The 16,125-nt window shown below is 40.5% G+C and overlaps 1 protein-coding gene across 1 annotated transcript in view; it reads left to right on the top strand.

Moving 5' to 3' along the window:
• Window positions 1–16,125, top strand: part of TNS3 (tensin 3) — a 256,780-nt gene that overhangs the window by 176,693 nt on the left and 63,962 nt on the right. Inside the window, exons 20-22 of the mRNA XM_075142915.1 lie at window positions 14,608–14,786; window positions 15,131–15,248; window positions 15,347–15,430. Coding sequence (XP_074999016.1) covers window positions 14,608–14,786; window positions 15,131–15,248; window positions 15,347–15,430 — 381 coding nt within the window. The remainder of the gene's footprint in view (window positions 1–14,607; window positions 14,787–15,130; window positions 15,249–15,346; window positions 15,431–16,125) is intronic.

Below are 16,125 nucleotides of genomic sequence, written 5' to 3' on the forward strand. Positions count from 1 at the left end.
AATGGTTTATGATTTATGATTATATGCTTTTTGTTATGATGATTTTTTTATGATTTCCACTTAAAATAGGAGAAAAACCTCCAACAATTTTATCTTCAAATGTAGTGTGATGCTGCTGGCATTAAATTTCTGTGCAGTATTTTCATAAATAATGTGATCTTTGCTAGGAAAGTATTTCAAAACATATTCTTTCTGAAACTTTTCTGTTTAAAAATTCAGAAGTCACAGTGCTTGCTTGTTATCTCTGGCTCTGAAATGATTGCAGAAATCAACTGGTGGAATTAAATATGCAACATTTGCTGACTATATTGCTTAAGTAATGCTACTAGAACTAGCAGCTTTGCAAAAGGATGAGTAGTCTGTCTCTGCTTAAGTCCACTGAAACCTTTCATTAATGCTGTAGCTAAAATTTGTGACAAACAAGCTCTTGCTTGTCTTGCTGTCATGTTTGCAAATTCTGTGTGGTCTGGTTCCTAGTGGCAGAACATATCCCCTTCCCTTCCTTCCTTCTCTTCCCTCTTTCTCTTCTCCCTCTTCCTACCTCCAGTCTTGGTGCCGAAGCCCCTACCACCTCCCAAGCCTTGGCTGTATGAGAAAATAGAAAATTACTCTCTTTTGACTGTGGGTGGGAAAAGGAGCAGCAAGCCTGAATTTTGAGAAACAAGGAAATACTTTTTATTAGTTCCCTTCCTTTTTCAAACATGCTTGACAGTTCACTTGTTTTTGAGGACCACGCAATATCTATGTGAGGAAAGGTAGAGAAAGTGGCCTTAAGGTATGCAGGTCTGTCAAATGCTCTAGAGTTTCAGTGTACAAACCCAAGCCCTTAAAAAGCCTGTCGTCTTCATACTCCTACTGAGAATTAGTGCTTCTGTGCAAGGATTAATAAATAACAAGAAATATCCTCTCTACTCACTGGGATAAATGGCAGGTGTTAAACAGTTTAAGAAAAAAATCGGATAAAAACACAATTTACTGTGCTTGGTTAAAGTCAAAAGTCTATTCCTGCATGTGGGGTGACAAACTAATGTATCATGTCATGGAAAGTTCCTCTTCAGACTTTAGCATTGCTTTCCCTCCACAGTGCACAGCTGAAGCATCAGTTTAGTCTGACTCCATTCCCCTGCACATGCACACACATGCAGTAAAGCTGAAGTACTCGGCACGCTTGCAGTGAAAGGCTGCAAATATGTGCTTATACTAGAAAGAAAAGAAAACCTTATAATGTAAGCTAAATAATCCCTTAAAATAACAATAATATGTTGTTGTTCATTGCCAGTTTGTGGTAACAGAACACAGGCTGGATGTGGTTTACCTTACCTTGGAGTAGACTCGGAGAACAGGAGATTCTCCAAGGCAATTAATTACTGTTGAAACTACTGCAGCACAGGAGGTGTAATGGATAACACAAACAAATGTTGGCTGCCATGGGGATGAGGAAATAGCCATGAATAAAGGATAACCAAAACAGCAGTTGTTCACTGATGAGTAATGGTTAGTCTTACACAGTCAGGTTTTAGGGGGAGCACTATACCCTGTGACTTAAACGGTCCTTGACCTAACAAGTATGTCAAGAGAATGAATTGGCTTATGGCGGAGGGAGTTGGCAGATCAGGGCTGAATGGTTCTGAGTGAGGTTGAATGGACAAGTGAGGTGTTCTGAGTGAGCAGGAGCAAACAGTGCTGGAGATGAATGGGATTGTCGTGGTGCATTGTGTGTGTGCCTAACTTGAGGGTTGAATTACGAGAGGATGGTGGGGTTATCTGGTTTCCTGCATGAACGTGCAGAAACTGTATGCCTTAAGAAGGCATGTGCATGTTTCCAGTGCCCTGCAGAGCTGGAAGAAGTGAGTTTAAGAATGAAATGTGTGTGTATGTCAGCTGGGATGTAAATTACGGTGCATTCTTACCTCTCTTTGCTTGTATATTTCTGCACTGATTGGCAGATAGGTAGCTACCTCTCCTGTCACTTCTTCCTAGAGGTTTTTATACACATGTACTCTTAACATAGGTTAACATGGCACAAACTACTGACTGCCCATGTAGCAGAGTTCTGGGTTCTGTCTGAAATGATGTCTTGGGTTAAGTGTTCAGTGTTTTTGAGAACAGGAAGAAGCAGGCAGTGATCCTTGAATTTCTTTTTGCTGGGATGTGTCTTTATGAAACATGTAGAACAGTGGCTGATGACCTCTTTTCTCCTTCAGTGCTATGTGCGTCGCTTATCAGAGGTGAATCAGTGCCCTGTATGTTAAGATTTTCCAATTTTTTGCTTTTACGTGAGCTGAGTTACACAGAGCGGAGTTTCTGGTAGTAAATGAAGCTGTCATTTACTAGTAACACAGTGCTGCAGTAGTTCTTAATTTTAAATAATAGAAAAGTTTGTAGCCTGAGGAAATTTTGATGCATACGTAAGCTTTTCTCTGCGGCCTTATGTTCCCCCTTTACTTCACTCTATGTATATTCCTTCATGCCTAATAACACATGACCTCAGTCTACTGTTAAAGACAATTTGTAAGACTTATTTCCTCAAACCAGCCATCTTTTATCACAAAGCTTATGCTTATTAGGTAGAGAAGGAAAGCTAAAACAATATTTCGCTTCTACTTAGAAAACTGTAAAAGCGAGAATCTGTTAATAAACGTAGAGAACAGAAAGGTTTGTACCCATTTTCATAAAACCTACAATTACTGTACCCATGTCTCATCCTCGCCCCCCACCTTTTCTTAAAATGTTACAATTTGCATCTTTAGAAAAATGTTAGAAGCAGCTGGAGAATTACATGATCAAACTAAGGCAAAGCACATGAACATATGCATTCGACATTTGGGGGCAGCCTGTTTCCATTGCAGTGACCAAGAGATGCATGTCTGCCTATATTGGCCAGCATGAGGAAGAGGGGGACTGTATTTTCCATAAGGTTGAAATTGCATTGTTGCTTTCAGCTATTTCTAATTCTTCTTCATGCATGAGTTACTGTGTTTGAAAATACTGTCTAAAAAGATCCTTAAGTCACCTAATGTGGTGCGGACAACACAGATACACAGTTCACACAGCCTTACGTTTTGTGTGGAGTTTATATAGTTTATCAGCTCAGTAAAGAATTGAGCATTAAACAAAGCCATATTCTCTCCCTCCCTCCCTCAAAAAAAAGTCCAACATGCAAAATGAATAAAAATGAGGTGGCTAAACATCTGATTACAAGTGTCTGGAACATCTTCAGAGATCTTTTCTCTATCGAAAATAAATCTTTGAAGATGGTCCAAATTACAGTATCATAAATCATGCTATAGTGTATCTGCAGACAAAAGAGAGGGGAAGAAATCCTTTTTGCATACTTTATTAAATAATTTTTAAAAGCATTTAACTGTTCCAGATGTTCCCATTCACTCTGTGATATTCTGTGGGAGAGCGAACCCAGTCCATCTGAAATAAGTTGTGAAGTGACAGGAGAACAAAGCTTGTCCAAATCCTCATGTGCCTTATTTGCATGTACTAACAATACACTACAAAACCTGTAGTTTCCATCTCACAGGAAAATTTTGGTACCTGACTTGGAGTTAATTTTACAGTGGTTAACAGTAAATTTAAATGGAGTTTTTAGCTAAACTAAAGTTAAAAACTGAGTTTTTAGGTTAAAACTGGAGTTTTAATTAAATTCAATTTTTTAAACTAAACTAAATTTAGTTAAATTAATTTTGAAGCTAAAGTTAAAAATGGAATTTTAGTTACATTTAGAAGCACAGTAATTTTTAATTTAATTTATGTCATGTACTTATTCCACAAATTTCTATCAATCCTGTAACTTTCAGGATGTGGGCCTGTCATCATTATGACATCTGTGTACGAGTTTGGAGATACCAGTTTGCGTTTTGCAACAGGCTTGCTGTACATGCTTGGCACAGTGTAGGAAGGCTAAGAAAGTAAAGTGGCCAGACCTGCGAAGCTGCTGTGTCCTATCCGGACAGGTTTAATGGACTACTTGGATTTGGGGTAGAGTTAGACCTTTTCATTTGCTTGTTAGACTAATGGGTTATAAGGAGTTTGGACTCCTAGTCTACTACCCATTGTAGATAGGAGAAAAAAGAATAGTTTGCTTATGAACCATTGCTAAACGTGGGGTATTTTTCAACAATAAGGAGGTTTTTCTGGCTGCAATAGCACTTCCTGCTACATTTTAGAAAGATTAAGACACTGAGAATATCACAGACACAGCTGAGTTGACTTTTGTTCTCATTAATCCCTCTGAAACAGTGTCCTTACAGAGCTGTGAATCTGAAAATTTGAGCATAACAAGATGCTCTGTTAGCACTTGCATCAGAAATCCATCATTTTGTTTCAATTGGGTATGCATTTGCTTGTCCTTTTTCCACCACAACAATGTTTAGCTCGAGTTTTGTCTTGCTATCTCTGAAGATGTTATTTTTCCTTTAAATTTGTAACAGCGATTGTAAAGCTGATTCTAAATTCTTAAAATAGATTTGCTTCGGTTTAAGCATAAAGCTGTCTTGAAAGCTTGATCGTTAAATGCCTTCTGCAAAAATCTTAAACTTTCTAGAAGATAAATGGTGCCAGAGAAGGAAATCATTTTTGATTTGGATAGTGTTGTGGTAACATTTTTTAGTATGTGGGGCAGTCCCTGAAGGCTCCTCTGTTAGAAGTTAACTTATGGACTTTTTTTTTTCCGTGATGAATTGTTAAGCCTCCTGTTGGATTGGATCCCTATGTTTCACAGTAACAGGTAGTCAATTATGCAGGTCTTTTTAAACTGCTGTATAGGCAGCAGCATCTGGAATTTCTGCAATGGTAACGTAATTCTCCCTAGAGTCTTATTTCAGCCTTCATGGCTATGCTGAGGTCTGTGAAAGGGGCACTGGAAAAACAGCCTTGTGGGAGTTTTCTCTGTACCTTTCTCAAGAGAACCCTGAGTTTTATTGATCTGTGGGTTGAACTGGTAGAGCCTCTTTTATGTCATGCTAACTTCACACAGGTTGAAGCTATGGTGAGAAGCTCATTTTGAAGTGCATCTGCTTTATCTGTTCCTCTCTATGCTCCTCTGTGTTTGACACGCTTGTACACAGCAACGATTTCCAAGTTGTCTGTCTGCAGAGTCTGTTATTTGTTGTGGGTATTATTTTTTTTAATTACAGTATCTGTTAAGTTGTATTGGTTGGTTGGATGATTAAACATATATCTAGTAAGTTTTCCTTTTGTTTCTTCAAACCACATGTGGTTTCCTTAAACGTGAATTGTGTACATGCTTGTCAGATTTTCACAGATGTTACCTTTTGTTTTTTGTGAAAGGGATAGTGTTGAAATAAATTCAATACTCCAAAAACCCTGCTCAGGAATAAATAAAGTTAACTAAGTGAGAAGCTATCTGTGAAAAAATAGTTAACATTGCTTAAGCTCTATCCAGAGAAGATGATCTTAACTGTTACTCAGGTGTTGATGATTGAAGTGGTTAAAATTAGTTTTACAAGTTCTGACATTTATATTTCAATGCCATAACAATTCACCATGTTTGCAACCTGTCAGATAATTTCAGCACAGAACTTTTAAGTTTAGTATCTTGTAAAAACTGAAAAATCAATTTCTTCCCTTCTGATGGCAGCAATTCTTGCTTTCCAGATTTTAAGTACTATAGAATTTTTCAAACTTGTTAAGGCCAATATGAAATTTCAGTTAATAGTATTAGGTTTAAAGCTTGATAGCACCTTTTGATTTAGAAAAACAAAATGTCATCTATACACAAGCTTTGATCGCTCATTTAGTTACAAAATTACAAATAAAATCTAACAATCTAACACGTTTTCTTTAAGCATTGAAGCTGATGTAGATCTTTGCTAATTTCCAAAAGATACTCTAAATGAAAATGTGTTTGGTCTTACATTTAAATGTGAAAAATTTACAATTAATGGCTCCAGTTTGAAGTTAATTCTTGGTGATTTGATATCATCTGGCATGGTCTAAAGTGCTCTGCAGTTGACTGAAGGCAGTACTGTCAAATAAAACTGCTTTATAAGGTCAGTATCCCGCTGTATTTAGTGTTGGTGTGGCCTCACCTGGGGCACTGTGTGCAGTTCTGGGCCCCACCATTTAAGAAGGATGTTAAGGGACTCGAATGCATCCAGAGGAGTGCCACAAAGGTGGGGAAGGGGCTGGAAGGTACGTCCTCTGAGGAGCGGCTGAGGACGCTGGGTTTGACTAGTTTGGAGAGCAGGAGGCTGCGGGGCGACCTCACTGCTCTCTGCAGCTTCCTGAGGAGGGCAAGTGGAGAGGGAGGTGCTGATCTCTTCTCCCCGGTACCCAGTGCCAGGATGCGTGGGAATGGCTCAAAGCTGCGTCCGTCGGGGGAGGTCGGACTTGACATGAGGAAACATTTCTTTACCGAGAAGGTGGTCAAACCCTGGAGCAGGCTTCCTAGAGGGGTGGTTGATGCCCCATGCCTGTCAGTGTTTAAGAGGATTTTGACAATGCCCTTGACAACATGCTTTAACTTTTGGTCAGCCCTGAAGTGGTCAGGCAGTTGGACTCGATGATTGCTGTACGTCCCTTCCAACTCAAATAGTCTATTCTATTCTAATTTGTGCCTTACAGAATCAGAGTGTGATTCAGGTTGAAAGGAACTTCAGGAGGTCATTGAATCCAATCTCCTGCTCCGAGCAGGTTCAGTTAGATCAAGTTGCCCATGGTTGTGTCCAGTCAAGTTTTTAAAACCTCCAAGGTTGCAGATTTCACAGCATTTCCAGACACCTGCTCCAGGGATTGACCCCTCTCCCTCTCTTTTTCCTTGAATCTGGTCAGAATTTTCCTTGCTGCAACTTGTCTGTTGCCTCTTGTGTTACCACTTGGCACATCTGAGAAGAGTCTGGCTGCATCTCTATAATCCCTCCTGTAGGCAGCTGAAGACAGCAGTGAGGGCCCATTTTACCTTCTGTTATTGAGAGTGAGCAAGCCAATTTCCCCAGCCTCCTCATGTTGTGTACTCCAGTTCCTGAGTGTTTTGGTAACCCTGTGCTGGATTCAGTCCAATTTTTTGTACTTTGGGACCCAAAACTGGACACAGTGCTCCAGATGTGGCCTCACAAATACTGAATAGAGGGGATTAATCACTTTTCTTGACTTGGTGGCTACTGTCTTGCTATTACAGTTCAGCATGCAGTTGGATTTTTGCCACAAGGGCAACAACAAAGATCGCCAGGTCTTCTTCGGCATAGCTGCTTTCTATTCAGCTGCTTTTCAGTTGAGTTCTATTCATAATTGCTTTCTATTCTACCAAGCCTGTACAGATTCATGGGATTACTCCATCCCAGTGCCATAAATTAAGACAAAGCAGTGTGTCTCGCAGATACAATGAAGTGCATGTAATCTTAATTGAATTTAATCTTAATTTAAAGTTTAAAATACTTAGCTTTTTCTAGCAGCTGATTATTACAAGACAAGACATATGGAGACAGAAATCTATTGTAGGGTTAAAAGACATGTTAGAAAGTATGATCTCAAATTCCAAACTGTAGCTATTAAATCAGAGGATGGTCTGATTTTAAAGCATTTTTGTCCCCTTGCCAAGCACATCATGCACCCTTGTGTCACCTGTGTATGAGCAGAACCAACTTGTTAAGCAAGTTAAAAGCACTGAGGAGGCTGTTGCTATCTGAAATTATACGTACTCAAACCATATCTGGAAGCATTTGCAGACACCAAGGAAAGTCTATGTTGGGCCTGTTGAAAGATGGGGATTATTTTGTGTCACGGAATGATTGAGGTTGGAAGAGACCTCTGGAGGTCATCCATGATCCAAACCTCCCCTCCACCCACTCAAACAGGGCCACCTAGAGTCAGTTGCCCAGGACCATGTCCAGATGGCTTTTGAATATCTCCAAGGAGGGAGACTCCACCACCTCATTGGGCAGCTTGTGCCAGTGCTTGGTCACCCTCACCATAAAAAAGCATTTCCTGATGTTCAGAGGGAACCTCCTGTGTTTCAGTTTGTGCCCATTGCCTCTTGTCCTGTCACTGGGCACCATGGAAAAGAGCCTGGCTCTGTCCTCTTTGCACCCTCCCTTCAGGTATTTATAGACATTGATGAGATCCCCCTGAGCCTTCTCTTCTCCAGACTGAACAGTCCCAGCTCTCTCAGCCTTTCGTCAATGGAGAGATGCTCCAGTCCTTTGATCATCTTCGTGGCCCTTCACTGGGCTCTCTCCGGAGTGTCCATGTCTCTCTTGTATTGGGGAGCCCAGAACTGGACACAGTACTCCAGGTGTGGCCTCACCAGTGCTGAGCAGAGGGCAAGGATTGCCTCCTTTGCTGCAAGCGCACATTGCTGGCACATGTTCAACTTGGTGTCCACCAGCACCCCCAGCTCCTTTTCTGGCAAGCTGCTTTCCAGCTGGATGGTCCCCAGCATATACTGGTGCATGAGGTTGTTCTTCCGCAGGTGCAGGACTTTGCACGTATTGAACTTCATGAGGTTCCTGTGTGCCCATTTCTTCAGCCTGTCGAGGTCATGCTGGATGCCAGCATACTCCTCTGGCCTGTCAGCCACTCCAAAGACAATTTATGTGAAGGGTCAGATGAATGTTATTTCTAATGCTGAATAATTTTTCTAGTTGATAGTTGACAAGGAAAGTTAATGATAAAAAATCATGTTAAACAATTTGGAGAAATGTAATGCAATGTGATTATTTATTCTTAGACCACTTCAGAGGCTTTAAATTTTCTTAAGAAAAATAACCCTGTTTTTCAGGGTTGATCTAAAACTTGTTGAAGTTATTATTTGCTTCAGTTGGCTTTGGTGGAGCTCATAGTCGAAAACAGTAAGGCTTTTTGTTTTAGGATTGGTAGCAGTAATGGGCATTCCAGTGACTTTTCAAACTAGCTGCGAAGTCATGTATAAATTTTTGTTGAAAGGGGGACTGTTTGGATCATTATCTTTCAGTAAGTGAATCTAAGGTAACTGCTTTTAAAACAAAGGAGTTGGCTCAGCTTCTGAAATGCACAGTTCAGGTTGTGTTTTTTCACATCAGTATTATTTCATGTTGTGAAGCTCAGTGTCTTCAATCCTGTTAGAAGATTGACTTTCTGAAATTACAACTATCTTTTAGCCCTCTGAAGGTGGGATGACCTGAAATTATGAACCTGTGAGATTAATGTACTGGTGAACTGTGTTTAGATGAATTAGATGAAACATAAAATCAGGTACTGTTGGAACAATTCATATTTTTAAAATATTTTTGACTAATACTATCTTTTGAGTATTATTATTATTATTTTGACTATATTATCAATGGTATTTCTATTGCGAAGAGTGATTCTGGTTGTGCAATGTATATGGTAAGTGGTGCTCAAGAAGAAGTTAAAAAAAGATAGAAATTTGGGAAAAAAGGGGACCCAATACATCTTTGCTTTCTTGAGACTATGAATTTAAAGATATTTGACTAGTTGAGTGACCACTATAAATCAAGAAGAGTTATCTAAACTGTAAAACTTGGTTTGTGATGGAATAGGAGTATAAGGGAGTGTCCTACTTTTTTTTTCCCCTTAATGTGAACAGTTTGTTCATTCCACAGAGACGTCCATAAAAAAGATTATTATCACTTACCATAAGGTTCCTGCAACCACCTTTTCCTCTTTACGTCCTCCTTAGCCCCCACGCCTTTTAGGTTGTAAGGATAAACAGAAAGTTAATTTTACCTTTTGGAATTTCAAATTAGTGTAATGGTATTTGTATTCTGATTATTTTGAAATACAACTTAGATGCATTTCTTAACCAGAAAACCATAAAGTTTTGTAAACGTAAACTGAATCCTTGTAAATTAAGCCCTTAATCTTATTTACAGAAATCCGTATAATAGTCCTAGTCCCTTGTTGGACCGATACTTGAAGATGCTCACCTGACTCATAGGGCTGAAGAAAAAGCGGAGGCATTCAATGCTTTTTTTTGCCTCAGTCTTTAATAATACTGACAGACCTTGGGCTGCCTGGTCCCCTGAATTGGAGGACCACAAGTGTGGGAACAATGGCTTTCCATTTGTGGACACTGAAATTGTAAGGGGCCAGCTGTGTCAGCTGAATGTTCACAAGTCCATGGGGCCTGATGGGATTAATCCCAGAGTGCTGAAGGAGCTAGCGGATGTTATGGCAGGAACCCTCTCGATCATCTACCAAAGGTTTTGGGAGTCTGGGGAGGTCCCTGCGGACTGGAAGCTAGCCAGTGTTATTCCAATTTACAAGAAGGGTGTGAAGGGAAGACCCAGGAAACTACAGACCTGTTAGTCTAACCTCAGTTTCTGGAAAAATTATTCTGGAGAAGATTATACTGGGTACTATTGAAAGGCATTTGAAGAGTAATGCAATCATCAGGCACAGTCAACATGGGTTCACAAAGGGAAAGTCCTGTCTAACTAATTTGATACCCTTCTATGATGAGGTCACCTGCCTACTGGATGAAGGGAAGGTGGTGGATGTAGTTCCTTGGATTTTAGTAAGGCTTTTGATACTGTCCTTCCCAGCATCCTTCTGGACATGTTGTCCGACTCCGGGATGAGTGGGTTCACGGTGTGCTGGGCGAAGAACTGGCTGAAGGGCAGAGCTCAAAGGGTTGTAGTGAACGGGGCTACATCTGGCTGGTGACCCGTCACCAGCGGTGTTCCTCAGGGTTCAATTCCAGGGCCAGTTCTGTTCAATATATTTATCAACGATCTGGATGCAGGAGTTGAATGCACCCTTAGCAAGTTTGCTGATGATACCAAACTGGGAGGTGCTGTGGACTCTCTTGAGGGACAAGATGCCTTGCAGAGGGATCTAGTTAGTTTGGAGCATTGGGCAATGATTAATGGGATGAAATTTAACAAGTCCAAATGCCGGATTCTGCACCTGGGGTGGAGTAACGCCGGGCACAAGACTAAATTGGGAGAGGAGTGGCTGGAGAGCAGCCCTGCAGAAAGGAGGCTGGGGATGCTGGCTGACAGCAGGCTCAACAGGAGTCAGCAGTGTGCCCTGGCAGCCAAGGGGGCAAACCGCATCCTGGGGTGCATCAAACACAGCATAACCAGCCGGTCAAAAGAGGTGATTATCTCGCTGTACTCAGCGTTGGTGTGGCCTCACCTGGGGTACTGTGTGCAGTTCTGGGCGCCACAGTTTAAGACGGATGTTAAGATGTGTCCGGAGGAAGGCAGCAAAGCTGGTAAAAGGGTTGGAAGGAATGTCCTGTGAAGGAGCAGCTAAGGACTTTGGGGTTGTCTAGTTTGGAGGAAAGGAGGCTGAGGGGCAACCTCACTGCTCTGTACGGCTTCCTGAGGAGAGGGGGGTGCTGATCTCTTCTCCTTGGGATCCAGCGCAAGGACACGTGGGAATGGCTCAAAGCTGTCCGTCGGGGGACGTTCGGACTTGACATTAGGAAGCATTTCTTTACTGAGAGGGTGGTCAAACCCTGGAACAGCTTTCCTAGAGAGGTGGTTGGTGCTGCATGCCTGTCAGTGTTTAAGAGGCATTTTGACAGTGCCTTAACAACATGCTTTAACTTTTGGTCAGCCCTGAAGTGGTCAGGCAGTTGGACTAGATGATCCCTTCCAACTGAAATATTCTATTCTATTCTGATTCCTTAATATTAAAGGAGAGCAAATTATTATTGATAATTTGAAGTACGTTATGGAGCCTGCAGATTATTCAAGGGATAAATAACTGCTAAATATGGTTTTTACTTATTTGTAGTGGTAACCAGGATAACCTGTGAATCTAGATACCCTAAAGCATTTTTATCCTGTTGCGATTCAATGTATCATAATCTTTCCCCCCCTCAAACCAGTTTGAATAAGTTTGTTTATATGGTTTATGTAAGTCTTTTGTACAATACATTGCTTTTGTTTAAAAGCAAAAAAACCTCTGTCAAGAAAAAAAATGCAGAGGAGTAGAAGGGCAGTTGAGTGGCCTGAAGTAATACTCAGTTCTTTGAAGGTGACTGCATCTCTTCATGCACAAAGTTGTAATGTGATTTAGAGCCTCTTATAGAGGGGTAAACAACAAGATGCTGAAACTTTCATATTTCTTATGAACTTTGTTTTATAATTATCTCTTGTAAAGAGTTTCCAGTTTGACTGTACTGTACACGGTTGGCTGTGATACAAACTAGGTAGAAGTTAAGGGAAGGTGTTCGAGCAACTATGCTGGATTTTGGACAAGACTGTTAGTTCTATTTTACAAATGATAAGGACTTCATAATGGGCAGAAGGCCTATCGGTCCAGCTTGTTTTACCACCTTCACAAGAAAAGTTCTTCCCAGAGAGTCCTAATATGTACGCTGTGCTTGCCCCACTCTCACATAAAGCTGGTTTTGAGGCTAGCCCACAAGCCCTGTGAATCAAGTGGAAACATGTAAGCATCATCTTAGTAGTTGTTGTGTAACTGAAAGTAAACGTGGACCTTTTTAATGGTGTGTCTCATGTACTCTGTAAATACAAACATGTATAACACATGAAGAGTTAACATAACAGTTTTTGAAGTTTAGCCAGGACAACTGCTGATATACAAGATAGAGCACTGTTGTTGACATGTCACTGCAGACAAGATTTTTAGCTTAGTGTTGTTTTCTTTCTAATACTTATAAATACCTCTCAATAGTACTCCAGGAAAGTTAAGCAGCTGAAGAAACCAAAGATTAACCTTTAACCACTGGCCATGCTTCTGTCAACTGTAGCATTGGCATAGTGATAACCATCTGACAAGATAAATGCCTGATGCTGTTCTGATGCCAATCTGTTGGAATGTTATTATTTGTTCTTCAGGAAAAACAAGGTTATTCTTGTAGTTCACAAGGGAAAAGAGAGAAATGAGAGTATACAACATGCTTTCAAAGAAATAAATATGTGCTCCTGGGATATTTATGAAGCTCTGCCAAAACTTTAAGCTGAACTGCAAGAACAAAAACAAGTGATGTGACTTCTAGGAAGTCTTGGCTCCTTATACTTTATGCTGTAAAAGACGTCTTTTAAATTAATAACTCTAAACATCTGTTACATTAAGTGAGGCAGCTCTGAAGCACATTCATGAAACTAATTAAGTAAAAGTCATTTTTTGCTGACTACTTCATGTAATTTTCATCTCTTAGATTCAAGTTATTTGCTTTAAGCTTTATTGCAATATATCAGCTCAACTTCTTCCCTTTGTCATCAAATATCTGCTGGGAATTTGATACATAAAGCACTTCCAGTCTATTTAAGGAAAATGTCCAGTTCCCCTGAGATACCCGTTTGCAGCTTTCTGAGGACTATATTAACTTCATAGAAATTACAAGCTTCACGAGTGTATGAATACTAGTGACATGAGTGTATTGAGTATCATTGATGGTGAAGCCCTCTCATTAGTGTGACAAGTAAAATCTATGCTAAATTTTAAGGTCTGTTTTGACCCATCCAAAAGGTAGACATTCTCTCTCATAAGGTACTCTACGAGGCTGTGTTAAGTAGGAGAGGCACATTCAGAAAGAAACTGCCTGTACCTTAATAACTTGGTTACAAATGGAGTGAAATTCTCATGTACTGTTCCTGGCTCCCATTGCTTCCTGCGGAGGAGCGGTAGGACTGGGAATGCCTGGTCTCAGATGGTCTCTTTGAAGGCTGAGATTCTGCACAGTGATTCCCACTCATTTTTCTTTACAGAAATTACAAATAAAAAAAGAATTCCGATGCAAAATGTTGGTAGATGCTGGAGTAGTATGAGCTCTATCTACATTCCTAAGTGTCTTCAATTTCAGTAGAAATCTTCATGACTTTTTAGCATCACTTAAGAGGTTTGGAAGATATTTGTGATTTCATCTCCTTTCTTTTCTGGCTTCAAAGATCTTGTTTGATGCATCTAGTTTGCTCACAGTGTCTTCAGAAGATACTCTTTCCACCTGAAAGACCACACATAAAGTTTCTAGTCAGGGGACAAAGGGTTAAGTGTGTGTTTAAAATATGGGTGCTTAAAAAGTATTTTAGTTTTCAGAGTTGTGCCCTTGAATATCCTGGATTGTTCTGCTGGCTCAGCTTACTCTGACGCTCCATTTCTCAGACTCCAAAAGGTTACCAGCTCCTGTGTGTATCTAATACCTAATTTTTGTGATTGTGACTGCCCTGTGTGTCACAAAAGGTGTACAGTGAGCTGGGTCTATAAGGGCCAGGGTCTGTGTTAGCTAAAAAGAAGCTCTTCTTTCGGGGAAAATGCAGTCCTGGAAAGCAGAAATGGTTTTGCTGCTGAGAGCTGCTGTGTGTCAGGGATGGAGGGAGAGGTTTCCCATTTGGCTGCCCGTAGCGGCACCTGCTGGCAGGCTCGACCGGTGGCACTGGGGGTAACTTTCAAAAATGAGCGTCAGCAGAAACATGCTGCTTCATTTCTCTGGAACCAGGTGTGCTGCAAATGTATTCCAACATGTGTCAGCAAGGCTAACTACAACTGATTTTTTTTTTCTCCCCCCACCTGTGTGGTTTTGTAAAGCAGTTATGAAACCAGTTATTTCATGAGCGTTCTTGAACAAAATCACTGAAGGCACAATAATGAAGTTTGTTTTAATAGCTCTAATTGAAAAAAAAAATTAGTTTATTAATCAGTTTACCTATTTGTTTTCAGCAACAGGTATGCAAGATGACAGTGCAACAGGGGGAAGGATCAGAAAGTTAAGTGTTGGGCAGTATGACAATGATGTCCCTGGGCAGCCATCATATAACAGGTGTGGATGGATGAAGTCTCCTGCTACTGGCCAGGCTGTAAATCCAGGATCACCGATTCCTGTAGGGGAGACCAAGGAGGTAAACAATGAAGAATTTTTCAAGAAATATTTATTGAAGCGAATGGCCAATAGGGAGTCCCATGTTCAGTGTCCAAAATCAACGTGAAGCAATTGGGCAGTTGCATTGTGGCAATAAGAACAAATGACGGTAGTTATCTCAGAAATGCAATTTAATGTTTAAGGATGTCCTGCTCTAGTCCTCTCTGTGTGTTTGCATGTTTTCAGTGTTCCAAGATCGCTCTGCTGGAACAATGGATCAGATTATATGAAACCTCCTGTAATCTGATGAAAAATGCCCCACTGTGTTGTAGGGTTAAGTGGGAATTTTCACACTGTAATTTTGCTTTTATGTGCCCTTTCTAGATAGCTGTTGCATGTTACCAAGATGAAATAGATGGGGGAATCTTCTCCCCAACAAAACTTGGAAATGAAGCTGTCCCATCCACACCAGCTTTTCCCCTGTCACCAGAGACATCATATGGTAAGGAAATGTCTGTCTCTATTTATTTATTTATTTTAATAGCACTATTAACATTTAGGTCTTACTGAAGAGGAATTGTACTTTTCCTTCTCTCCTAGTGAAAACACCTCCACTATACCATCCGCGGATTCCCTCCAGCCAAAAGGTCAGCAGCCCGTCTGAGCTGTACAGAACCAGTCCTGGTAAGATACCCCTATGTCTTAAATAATTTGAAACTGAACTGTGTATGAAGGCAACTAACACAACGTGGTTATTCCTTTATAAATAGGACCATACACCTGGTGAATTTAGACATGTGCAAGTTGGAGAAATAGAATTTAGCAGTACTATTTTAATCATATAAAAAAAGTAAACAATGAAGAATTATCCAAGAAAGATTTAATTGCTAACAGGGAGTCCCATGTTCATGTTCAGTGTCCAAAATAAGTGTGGAGCAATTAGGCAGTTGCCTCATGGCCACAAGAGGAAATGCAGTTCAGTGTTTGACGCTCTCCTGCTCTTGTTCTCTGTATGTGTTTGCATGGTTTCAACGTTCCACGATATCTCTGCTGATGCTCAATAATATCAAAATAGTACTGTCAGGAGACTTGAGTTCCTTGTGATTTTTAGTAGGTTTTGTCTCCATCTGAGGAAAGAGGGCTGATATCCATGTTACCATCTTGCCAGGCAAGTGAAGCTGACAGTAGAGCTTGGCAGTAGCTATGCTCAAGTCAAGGAGATCCTTAATCAAAGGAATGAATGTTCTGGGGTTCTTTTTTGCCACAATACAGTAAATGTGCAAGCATGGAAAAGTAGTTGGTAATAGATGATTACATGGTTAAAGATTTAATGTGGTCTAGCTATGAATTTTATTAACAAAGGATTCTTCTTTGAGGTG

Source organism: Calonectris borealis, chromosome 2, assembly GCF_964195595.1.
Source record: "Calonectris borealis chromosome 2, bCalBor7.hap1.2, whole genome shotgun sequence".
NCBI classification, from domain to species: Eukaryota; Metazoa; Chordata; class Aves; order Procellariiformes; family Procellariidae; genus Calonectris; species Calonectris borealis.